The 12,799-nt window shown below is 45.2% G+C and overlaps 1 protein-coding gene across 2 annotated transcripts in view; it reads right to left on the bottom strand.

Annotated features, from left to right (window-relative positions):
- LAMC2 (laminin subunit gamma 2) overlaps positions 1-12,799 on the bottom strand; it is a 67,746-nt gene that overhangs the window by 14,506 nt on the left and 40,441 nt on the right. For both annotated transcript variants that reach the window (XM_027565543.1, XM_027565542.1), the window contains 6 exons: positions 11,111-11,223; positions 8,238-8,456; positions 7,417-7,599; positions 6,312-6,557; positions 3,909-4,054; positions 210-366 (listed from right to left, as the gene is read on the bottom strand). In XM_027565543.1, the coding sequence (XP_027421344.1) occupies positions 210-366; positions 3,909-4,054; positions 6,312-6,557; positions 7,417-7,599; positions 8,238-8,456; positions 11,111-11,223 (1,064 nt within the window). The remainder of the gene's footprint in view (positions 1-209; positions 367-3,908; positions 4,055-6,311; positions 6,558-7,416; positions 7,600-8,237; positions 8,457-11,110; positions 11,224-12,799) is intronic.

The following is a 12,799-nucleotide window of genomic DNA, read 5'->3' as shown; positions in this document are numbered from 1 at the left end:
CGGCAAAACAGTAAAAGCCCAGTATGTGAATGCATGCTTTTTTATCTCCATCATTTCAAATCTCAGGAAAACATCACAGACAGTTCTGCCACCTCCGCAAGGGCTAGGCAGAGACATCTGCTGAACTGTTACCACCAAAGATTCTGTAACCCAGGGGACTGCTTTCTAAGCCTCTGAATTCTCTCCTGTGTAAAACGGGCCTCCATCACCTTCTGAAATCTGGGCTTCTCTCAGAAGGTCCTGCAGGGCCTGTTCAGCCTGCTGCATCCTGCCCTCCAGTTCTGTGTCAGGCACTGCTCCTCCGCCAGCCTGAGCCTTCGAAAGCAGTGTCTCCAGGCTCTCAAGTTGCTGCATAAACTGATCCATCTGAAACCACGAAAGAAAGAGGATTAGAACAGAGGATGGGGTTCACGGTGGAATATAATATGCCAGGTATCCAGGGGCTAAGGCTCCCCAGGTGGCACTAGTGGTAAAGAACCCACCCCCCAACAGGAGACAAGAGACACCAGTTTGATCCCTGAATCGGGAAGATCCCTTGGAGAAGGGCATGGAAATACTGGTTGCCACTCCAGTGTTCTTGCCTGAAGAATCCCATGGACAGAGCAGCCTGGTGGGCTACAGTCCATAGGGTTACAAAGAGTCAGACACAACTGAAGCGACTGAGCACAAACGCATGCATCCAGGGGCTAATGGCTATAAGTCCAGAAAGGCTTGGCATGTCATGGTAAAATTCAGACTCTAGACCCTAGACTTTCTGAGTCTGGATCCTGGTCCCACTACTCACTAGCTGTGTGACCTTAGGCAAGTCACTTTCTTTATCCATAGGATGAGGATAATAATATCGCACAGACTTATTATTTGGACTAAATGAGTTAGTATTTGTAGAATAGTGCCGGGAATAGAGGAAGTGCTACAGAGGCTGGTTAAATAGATAAATTTTAAAAAACAGGCTGAGTTTGTTCTGCATTTGGGTTCTGTTTGGACCCTTCGCTCCCCCGCCCTTCACTCCAGTAAAAATAATAATTCACAACTAACAACAACAACATCAATTTCATTCTTCTCTGGAATTTGAATGAAAAATTTCTAGAGGCCATTTCTGTTTGGACAGCCCTGACACCTTTAGATTCCTCTTTTATGGAATAAAATATAACAACATATCTTTTATGTTGTTGTTGTTCTGTTGCTAAATCGTGTCCAACCTTCTGCAACCCCATAGACTGCATCATGCCAGGCTTCCCTGTCCTTCACTATATCTCGAAATTTGCTCAAACTCGTGTCCATTGAATTGCTGATGCCACCCAACCATCTCATCCTCTGTCACCCTGTTCTCCACCTGCCTTCTACCTTTCCCAGCATCAGGGTGTTTTCCAATGAGTCAGCTCTACACATCACATGGCCAAAGTACTGGAGCTTCAGCTTCAGCATCAGTCCTTCTGATGGATATTCAGGGTTGATTTCCTTTAGGATTGACTGGTTTGAACTTTGAGTCCTCAAGGGACTCAAGAGTCTTCTCAAGCACCACAATTTGAAATCATCAATTCTTCGGCTCTCGATCTTCTTAACGGTCTCACATCTGTACGTGACTACTGGAAAAACCATAGCTTCGACTACATGGACCTTTGTTGGCAAAGTGATGTCTCTGCTTTTTAATACGCTGTCTAGGTTTGTCATAGCTTTCTTTCCAAGGAGTAAGCATCTTTTAATTTCATGGCTGCAGTCTCTATCCGCAGTGATTTTGGAGCCCATGAAAATAAAATCTGTTATTGTTTCTACTTTTTCTCCTTCTATTTGCCATGAAGTGAAATTTTGTTGTTAGCAATGCTTCCTAAGGCCCACTTGACATCACATTCTAGGATGTCTGGCTCTAGGTGAGTGACCACACCATCATGGTTATTTAGGTCATTAAGACCTTTTTTTTGTATAGTTCTTAAGTGTATTCTTGCCACTTCTTCTTAATCTCTTCTGCTTCTATTAGGTCCTTACCATCTCTTTTATCGTGCCCATCCTTGCATGAAATACTCCCTTGATGTCTCCAGTTTTCTTGAAGACATCTCTAGACTTCCCCATTTTATTGTCTTCCTCTGTTTCTTTGCATTGTTCACTTAAGAAGGCTTTCTTATCGCTCCTTGCTGTTCTCTGGAATTCTGCATTTAGTTGGGTATATCTTTCCCTTTCTCCCTTGCCTTTTGATTCTCTTCTTTTCTCAGCTGTTTGTAAAGCCTCCTTAAATAACCACTTTGCCGTCTTGCATTTCTTTTTCTTGGGGATGGTTTTAGTCACCGCCTCCTGTACAAGGTTATGAACCTCTGTCCATAGTTCTTTAGACACTCTATCAGATCTAATTCCTTGAGTCTATTTGTCACCTCCACTGTATAATCATCAGGGATTTGACTTAGGTCATACCTGAATGGCCTGATGGTTTTCCCTACTTTCTTCAATTTAAGCCTGAATTGGTAATAGGGAGCTCATGATCTGAGCCACAGTCAGCTCCCCAGTCTTGTTTTTGCTGATTGTATACAGCTTCTCCATCTTTAGCTGCAAAGAATACAATCAATTTGATTTTAGTATTGACAATCTGGTGATGTCCACGTGTAGACATCACATCGTCTCTTGTGTTGTTGGAAGAGAGTGTTTATTATGACCAGTGTGTTCTCTTGGCAAAGCTCTGTTAGCATCTGCCCTGCTTCATTCTGTACTCCAAGGCCAAACTTGCCTGTTATCCCAGGTATCTCTTGACTTCCTACTTTTGCATTCCAGTCCCCTGTGATGAAAAGGACATCTTTTTTTGGTGTTAGTTCTAGAAGGTCCTGTAAATCTTCACAGAACCAGTCAACTTCAGCATCAGTGGTCAGGGCATAGACTTGGATTACTGTGATGCTGAATGGTTTGCCTTGGAAACGAACTGAGATCATTCTGCCACTTTTGAGATTGCACTCGAGTACTACATCTCAGACTCTTTTGTTGACTATGAGGGCTACTCCATTTCTTCTAAGGGATTCTTGCACAGACCGTTTTAGATACAATGGTCATCTGAATTAAATTCACCCATTCCCATCCATTTTAGTTCACTGATTCCTAAAATATCAGTGTTCACCCTTGCCATTTCCTGCTTGACCACATCCAATTTACCTTGATTCACGGACCTAACATTCCAGGTTCCTATGCAGTATTGTTCTTTACAGTATTGGGCTTTACTTTCACCACCAGACACATCCACAACTGAGCATTATTTCCACTTTGGCCCAGCCACTTATTTCTTTCTGGAGCTATTTCTCTGCTCCTCCCCAGTAGCATACTGGACATCTTCCAACATGGGGGGCTCATCTTCTGGTGTCATATCTTTTTGCCTTTTCATACTGTTCATGGGGTTCTCAAGGCAAGAATACTGGAGAGATTCACCATTCCCTCCTTCAGTGGACCATGTTTTGTCAGAATTCTCCACTGTGACCCATCCTGGGTGTCCTTGCACAGCTTGGCTCATAACTTCATTGAGTTATGCAAGCCCCTTTGCCATGACAAGGCAGTGATCCATGACATCTCTTTTATATGTTTAGGTTTCCTTTGTTTGTTTCATAAGGACATTTCTTGGGAAAAATCCATTGAGAAAGTGGCATATTATAATAGAGCACTGAATTCAGATTCAGTGGACATGGGTGGCATTTTCAGTTCCACCTATGTGACTTTTAAAGAATAACACATTTTTCAAAAATGGTAAATATAAGAACCTAACTCTGAAGTATTATTACTACTACATGGAAATTTTTTAACATAACAATTTTTCAAGAGAGAAATAGTAATCCCCACTCCTGTCCTCAGGAGACTAGGAGGAGCCTGGGTTTGTGACAGAACCACCCAGAAGATACTTCAGGATTCTACTTGTGAAGGTGAGGGCTGGCTAGCATGCACACCTGACTCTTCACTTGATTATAGCAAGCTGGACAGTTGGTTAATGCTGCATGGTCACAGTTGAGGCCGTCAAATCCTGGCTTGCAAACACAGCTGCCATCACTTCTACACTCCACGGGCTCCGAGCCCATTGGGTTGCAGTTGCAAGCTAGAGACAAAAGACAAACAGGAAGCTTTCATGTCAAACTAATTCTGGAACCTGGAGGTATAGCAAAGATAAAAGGAAGATCCAGTTACCCAAGCAAAGAACCCTTCTTTGCCCTTGTTGATTCATATTGTGTTGGATTAGTTTCTTGGCTATGTCTCCAAGCACATTCCCAACACAGAGAGGTCTTGGGAATCATCTGGCAGGTCTGTTTGGTGTGTGTGTGTGGATGAAGAGACACTTCAACAGCCCATCCTTTCTAGTGACACTGATTTACTTCCCCCCATTAAATTGTAAGTCTCTTGGATATTCCACAGATACTCTGGGTTTGCTCACAGGAAGAGTAACATTTCTTCTGGGCCTACAATATGCCAGATGTAGACACCTCCCTGCATATTACAGATGAGAAATATGGGCTCAGAGAGGTTGAGTAATCTGTCCTAGGACATGCAGCAAGAAGATGGCAAGAATGAGAACTTTGGAAGAGCCAGTACTGTTGTCCTTCTGCTCTGCTGCCTTTGACGTAGGGAATGCAGTAAAGTAGTACCTTTATTCAATCAAACTGATTCAGTAGCACTGGGTCACATTCTGTTCTAGGAGCTGAGGATATACCAGTGGGTGAGACACTGCTCACATGGAGTGATTCTCTGGGTACTCCAACTTCAGTGATCACAAAACTCTTGGAATAACATCTGAGCATATGTTATTATTTGCTTCCATATTTCTGTGTCTTCCTTATTAGCATATGAGCTCTTTGCTGAGCTGGGCTGACTTATTCATTATTATAACATCAGTATATAGCTCCACACTGCACACATGGTGAGAGCTTGATAAAAGACAGTTCAGTGAAAAAATTATATTGTCTAAATGCAGTGAGATCTATGTTAATAGCACTTTATAGATATGGGCTTCCCTGGTGGCTCAGACAGTAAAGAATCTGCCTGCAATGCAGGAGACCTGGGTTCAATTCCTGGGTTGGGAAGATCCCCAGAGAAAAGACAGCAACCCATCCAGTATTCTTGCCTGGAGAATCCCATGGACAGAGGAGGCTGGTGGGCTACAGTATATGGAGTCGCAAAGAATTGAACATGACTAAGCAATTAACAATTTCACTTTTCTTTTCAGATGGAATTATATAGTTTACAGTGTGCTTTCTCATATGCTATTTTATCTTTGCAACTACTTTGAGTAAAATATTAATCATCCGTATGAGGAAACTGAGACTCAGAGAAATTAATTGGCGAGATCAGAATAATACAAGAGGTACGTTAAAAAACTGGACTTAAGCTCATACTGCTGATGTCATGGGAATGCTTCCTATCATATGACATCACAGCTAACCCACAAGCTGGGGTCAGGGCAGGTGGAATTTGTGCCCCTGGGGAGAAGCCCTAAGTTGCACAGAGGTCCTCAAGCATTTCCAGGGCTGGGCACTCTGGTCTGAATGAGGGGCTCTGGGCGCCCTGCAGACCTCCTGGGGAACCTCCAGTCTGGGTCCCCAGAGCCACTCTGGACCTTAAAACAAGCAAGTTCCTGAGTTCTGGGCACCAGGCTGGTCTGGGACCTTGGTGACTGAGCGGTGAGTCTAAGTGGCAGGCCAGCTCTCTTGAACTGAATTTGCCTCTAGAACAGAACACATACAAAGGCTTGAAAGAAGGGCTGAGCAAGAGGCCCGGTCTGCACATTCGTGCTTTGATCTGATCTGAAGCAGCCCCCAGGAATGCTCCACGAGAGCTACTGCTTTGAAGCCCGACCTCCTTAGGAGACGTGTGGACTGTCACCTTTCTATACATCAATCACACTGACTTCCTGAGAGGGTCTCTCCAACTACTTTACAGCCCACTCCCCTCCCACTTCAGTGTGTCCAGGCTTCATCTCGAGTCATTTATTACCTCCCTCTTACGGGTCTGGCGGCCACTTGCCTGCCTACCAGCCTGGGGACTAGCATAGGAGGCAGCCCCATTTTATCTCCTCTTCCACTTTGGAATGTAAACCTGGCCCTTTTCACTTCTCCCACTCAGCCTTAACCCTTTCGACATCCTCTGGCTCTGACTGCCAGAGCCCTGCTGCAGGGGAAATTGGTCTTAAGACTTCTGATCAGTGAAAGGTCCAGGCAGGTCAGAGAAGCCAAAGTAGCATCACAATATTACCCGTGGTCAGCCCTGCCCATTTGTATGTTCTCACACGTGTACATGCACACACGCACACACGCACACACACACACAGAACCTGGCCAGTCTGCCTCGGGGTGCAGTCCTACCTCGACACTTGTCCGCTGGGTTGGGAGCCAAGGGGTCCCCATAGTAGCCGGCTTTGCACTGGTCGCAGTGGGCACCGGTCGTGTTGTGAAGGCACTTCAGACACCTGCCTGTCAGGCGGTCGCAGTTCCCGGGGGCACTGGGGTCCACATTGTCGCTGCACTGACAAGGTTGACAAGGCCTCACTGGACCATGTTCCCCAAAGGGGTCCCCAAAGTAGCCGTCGGCACAGAGCTCGCAGCGGGCACCTGGAAGGAACCAAGTCAAGCCGCCCACGGGATCATCGATTAGAAGCAAAACCAGAGGCAGAGGCTGAAATTATGCTACTCCCCAAAAGAGCTTCCCTAACCTGGGACCCCACAAAAGCAGGCTCAGGAGCAGGAACCCACAGCAAGAGGCTGACTCTTCCACTCCACGGTGGTCACAGATTCTAGAACACAAGCACCACCAGGGGCCTTCCTGCCAGTTAACAAGCTGGCTAGGGAGAAGTCAGATGGAGCACCAAACCACCAAGGCTGCGGCTCAAGACAAGCTCTTCTTTGAGACCAACCAGCAGAGAGGTGTGACACGTATAACGTTACTAAGTTTCCTTCTTTAGCTTGGTTCAATTTTTTTTGTTTGTTTTTGATGAGGACCTTTTTTAAAATCTATATTGAATTTGTTATAATATTATTTATCTTTGGGTTTTTTGGCCATGCGGCATGTGGGATCTTAGACCCCCAACTAGAGATCAAACCTGCACCCACCCCTCAACCCCTCATCCCATCCCCAACCCCCATCTTCACCCCACTGGAATGTGAAATCTTAACAACTGGGCCACCAGGGAAGTCCCTCCTTGGGGTTCATTTTTTTAAAACTTAGTTAAATTCCATATTTCATCTGACAACTTCGCCTCCTAATTACAAACCTCTTAAAACAGCTTTAGATGTCTCCTCCCATAGCTCTACACCCTGCCCTTCTTCAATCCACTTCAGCTCTTGGGCATCGATCTCTCCTTATCTTTAAAATGAGCCCATTGAGAATAACCCTGAGTCATGAGCAGTCCCTGGAGATCCCTTGGATTGGACAGATGCATGGCAGGAGAACAGGGTGGGCAGCTGGCCTCACCAGTGATGCCGTGGGGACAGTTATTGCACACCACCTCCTCTGTCTCGGGCATCACGGAGCAGCTGAACCCATTGCGACAGGGACAGGGCTTGCAGCTGCCTGGGTCATGCGGGTCGTTGTAGAAACCGATGGGGCAGTCCTCACACTCAATGTCAGGGTTCTCATCCCCTGAGTAACAATCTCCTGGGAGGCAGAGGGAGAACGGAGGGCAGAGAAATGAGCAGGTAAAACTATCCACTTTCTTTAATACAGAGGACGACGCGTGGGAGGCAGGGGTTAGTAATTCAAAGCCTCCCTGTCTGCAGCTTTCCCCAGAGTGCCTGAGCGCTGGCCCTCCCCTCTGCCCTCCTGCCAACTCTAAACATGGCCACGACCCTGAATCTCACCCTCCCTCTCCCAGGCTAAGCAGACACGCACTCCTTTTACCACCATCCATAAGTTAACACCACTCCCCTCTTCCCCACGGCCTGACTACACCACTTGTCGGCATACTCATTCCGGTCCTGACACTGCCTTTGATCTCCCCAAACAATTCTTGCAATGTGACACCAGCTCCCCGACCCAGCACTGAACCGTGACAGCCATTTCCTGTAACCTAGCACCTTTCTCACAATCTTGTGGCATTTCCATCGTGAAAAGGATGGAATGTAATAAAGCGCCGTGTCCATCTTCCCTGGAGTCCAGCCCTGCTCTCCTTAATCCTTTCCCATCTCTGAAATGAGCTTAGGCACGGCCTTTCCTGCACAGCTCTCTCTTCCACAGGAGACCCTGGTCACCTGGCTGCACCCCGAACCGCCTGGTCCCGGTGTCTTTTCACTCACCTGTGTCTGGATCACAGGCCCCTCCCCCTTGGCAGTTACAAGGAATACAGGTGCCAAAAGGTCCCAGTCTGGCTGAATCTCTTTTGTAGCCAGAAGCACATTCGTGGCAGAACTGTCCCTTGTACCCAACAGGACATACACATTGTTCAACCCAGGGTGCTGGGGTTCCCGAGACGGGGCGGGCTGAGATCAAGGTCACGTTGTCGAGGTACCCAGTGCCTGCAAGAAAGAAGACAGGAGGGAGACAACAAGTGGTTAGGTCCAGGGATCTAAAGTCAGGCCTCACACTGGATTTGTTTCTTAACTCCTTAATAAAAAGAAATACACATTTTAAGGCAAGACGAGGAAAATTTAGACATAAAACTTTCTCTCTGCCCTTTGGCTTCCTTCCTCCCTTCTACTTACATTGTGCATCTGCATTATGTGTTAAGCAGAGCTTCCATGTGGCAGAAATACCTGCTCAACCACAAAGATCAACTTTTCTCCTTCTGGCTCCAGCCATGTAACTCCTTAGACATAACATTCCTTTGTCAATCCTGGAAAGGGGTCACAGTGACCTCCTGCTTACTTGCCTTGTATGTGCAGACATCATTGGTGAACTTGATGTCAATGCCAATATATCATTTCCCTTAAAGACAGCGATTGGTGCAGAACTGACTAGTCAGACAACCTGGAGAAACTGGGTCATGCATAATGGAAGTTCTTACTTTAAATACTTGCTTATGACCTTATTAATGTTACTAGTTATATTATATGCTGCCTATTTTACAAGATTAAAGTTCTCTGCAAATGTAGGCATGCACGCTCAGTCACTCAGTTGTGTCCGACTCTTTGCAACCCCATGGACTGTAGCCTGCCAGGTTCCTCTGACCATGGGATTCTCCAGGCAAGAGTACTGGAGGGGGTTGCCATTTCCTCCTTCAGGGGGTCTTTCCGACCCAGGGACTGAACCCATGTCTCTTACATCTCCTGCACTGACAGGCAGATTCTTTACCACTGAGCCACCTGGGAAACCCACCAAATGTGTGCCTGAGCCTCAGATAAAATTAATGATAATTAGGTGACTAGAAACAATTTGATCAAATACATAGTTTTACAAGATCAGTGATTGTAATAATGTACAGTATGGGAAGAAGCAACAAAAGGGAACTATTCTGAGGACTGTAACAGACTAGTAAGACAGGTGGTCCAGAGGCTTTTGGTTACTGTTAACAGAAACTGGCCCAGTAACAGCACTTTCTGTGGCCTGTCAAAAAAGTCCTCACTTGACTTGGGAATGTGCATTTCTAGCGCTGTGGGACAAAGTGGTCACAAAATACCTCCCAAACCATGACTGAAATTAAGACAGAAGGGAAAGGACTGTAAAATAAAGAACACTGCCCACTATCCTGTTCTACAAGAATCAGGTCTTTAGCCACTGTGGTCGCTGACCTACAGCACATCCTGAAAGGAATTCAAGACAAAGATCAGAATGAAGTACCTTGTGCTCTCATAAACCTGACAAAACCGGCCCTTAGACAGTCAGATATTTTCAGGAAAAATTCTATTGATCCAGTTTATTGGATCTTCTCATACTTAGAGAAGCACTAAAACCATTAATTAAGATATCTGTCCCCTGGGAATAGCAGTACCCTTCTACCAAGACATGTGCTTAACTGCACACACTCCTTCCAAGGTCACATACATACTGGCTTCCCCTTTACCACTTTGGAACAGTTCTCAGAACTTTCCGAGAGACAGCCTCCAGGCTCTACTTCTTATATTGGCTTGAATAAGACTTTCCATTTCTTTCTTAGATTGACTTTTTTTTTTAACTTTTTATCTTTTATTCGAGTATAGAGTGACTACTGATTAATTTTTTCAGTGATAGCCCAGATGACATTCACTCACTCTGGCGTGCATAATGATGTAGCACTTCATCATCGCTGAGTGCACTGGTTCTGGTGTCAGAAAAATCAGGATTTGAATTCTGGCTTGATCCTCACTAGCTCTGTGAATTGGACAAGTCACACAATACCTCTGACTGTGTTTCCTCAGCTACAGAAGAGAAATGACAGAGGTATCCACCTCCCATGTTGTCATGAAATTAAATAAGACAAGGCATGTATCCTAGTGCGCTTGGCACATAGTAAAGATTCAATAAATTGTGCGTAAACATCTTTTCCACTTCCTGCTTTATTCACTGTATCAGTCACATGGAAATGGTGCATGTTAGCCATGCATCCTTTTTACATGGATGCTAAAAAAGCTTAAGCAGTCTCATTTAAATAATTCCAACCGCGATAAGGAGAACGCAACGTAGTACGTAGTATGTAGAAAGTTCAATAATGGGAATTTACAAAATACACGGTGATGTCCAAACACGGTAGTACCGAGTATAATCCCAAAGGGAAACTACTCAAGAAATAAAGAGAACAGTGTTGTAGATGCCACTTCTGAGCTAAGGGAATGTGCCCTTTTGCTATAGGTTACCTTCTTCAAGTAATCGGCTTCAATCTAAATTCAGAGACTCTTTAGCAAGGCAGCATCATTTATTCTTCATTGATGTGACCTCTTTCCATGAACTACTCCTTCTTAACTCTTTATTGACCGGGGGATTTTTGCAGAAACTAATGGTTGTGGTTGGTGATTTGTTACATTGAAATACTCTGGTCAATAACGTTTGGGTAACAAAAGATGTATTAATACATCTCTGGTCAGTAATGTGTTAACAACGTCTTGTAGAATGTAAAAATGTAGACCCAATCAGAGATTCTACATCAAAACCATTCATAGTTTGTCTACTTGTTTGGAGACTGTCACCAAGTTAGAGAGCTGAAGTAAGTTAAACGAAAGCCTAACAAGGGAGGAATTCCTTTCTTTTAGTCACTTACTGTATTCTCCGTAGGTAGCTCGGATCCTCAGGGCTGTGAGGTTCCGCAGTAACCTCCGATACTCAAAGTAACTCAGCTTGGGTCTCCAATTACTGCTTGGATGTTCATTTAATCTGCATGATTTAAAACCAAAAGGTGAAAAATCCAACTCTTATCAAATCTTATAATGTGTATACCTGATTCAATTATGCCCGAGAGTGCAGGAACAACTACGCCCCTTCACAGCCCTGCTTAGAGGGGGATAAAGGACAGGGAGCCATATCCCTGTAGGCACAAGCCTGGAGCTTTCCCACTCCGTGGGCAATGCAAGCCCCACAGGATGTGATGGAGTGTAGGAAGCTGAACTCCAGGGGTTACGGCATCCAGTGTGGGTCCAAGTCCTCAGAGACCACTTTCTATTCTTAGTCACACGAAACCTAATAGCAGGAACATCTCTGAGTCCAGAAGCTCTGATTTTTAAGAGCTGTCATTCATGTTTGGTTTTGTTGTTTAAATGATTTGTTATCTGAGCATGTTTCACCTCCTCTTCTCACAAGCCAGTGTCCACCTTTCACACTGTCCACATCTAATACTTCTTAGTTTTGGCATCGTGTTGCCTCGGTGTATCACATCACCAGCCCCTGTACCATTTTTTTATTTTAATGTTTTTTGGTTTTTACTGGAATAGCTCTTCCAGGAACAACCCTAACCCTTTTGCCTCATCCACTGATTCATGAAATAAGTATTTACTGTGCACTTGTTTTGAGCTAGAAGCTGTGTTAGGACAGAGAATACAAAGACAAGTAGAGTGAGGTGATCAATGTCTACCCAAGGTGGTGGGTAAACGTGTAATTATGATACAATGCAGAGAGTGCTATAACAGATGCGTGAACAGCATGCCGCAGAAATTCACGATGGACTGTAACTTTACCTGGGGTTCTGAGAAGGCAAATACAAAGGGAAAACCTGTAAGCTGAATCTCAAAGAGTAGTTCACCAAGCTGAGACTGTGGGAATGGGTGTTCCAGCATGGAGAGCTAAGTGTGTGCATCAGAATAAGCTGCAGTTGGTTACTGAAGAACACAGTGTGTGTTGTGGGTCTTCTATACATTATTGCCTTTAGTTCTACCCTGGGGTAGGCCCCCAACAACCTTCATCTGAACCACTGTGAATGTGATCCGATGGTTCAGTTAAAGACTCTACCCAAACTGTCCTCCACACAGGATTTGCACCCAGCCTCCACATCTGATCACGTCGCTCCTCTACTTCTAATCTCTCAATAGATTTCCATCATCTTGCAGGCATGGGCCAGATCTCAGCACCTGGACATGACGTCCAAGAACCACCATGCTGGGTCTCTTCCCAGCCCTTTTAACTTTATCTGCCCCTCTGCCCTGTACTAGCTATGTTCCAGCCGTAACTACTGCTCACCAATGCCCTATACTATACCTGTGCATTCCCACATATACTCACACGTGCAGGTTGTCCTGATTTGTCCCTGGCAAAGCCTGGTGCTTATTTCTGTTCTCAGTCCACACAGTTCTCCTAGTGAAGCTTTTCCTGACTTCTTCAGACAGAACTAAGCCACTCCTTCCTTTCCTCCCAAGTCCCCATGAGCATGCACCACCACTGAAGTGACTTTATACTGTATTATGTTGGCACAAATAATAACATGCTCTACAAGACAAGAGCTCTTAGAAGACAAAGACCA

This window comes from Bos indicus x Bos taurus, chromosome 16, assembly GCF_003369695.1.
Source record: "Bos indicus x Bos taurus breed Angus x Brahman F1 hybrid chromosome 16, Bos_hybrid_MaternalHap_v2.0, whole genome shotgun sequence".
NCBI lineage: Eukaryota > Metazoa > Chordata > Mammalia > Artiodactyla > Bovidae > Bos > Bos indicus x Bos taurus.
The sequence above is the reverse complement of the archived record's forward strand: the minus strand, read 5'-3'. Positions and strand labels throughout refer to the sequence as shown.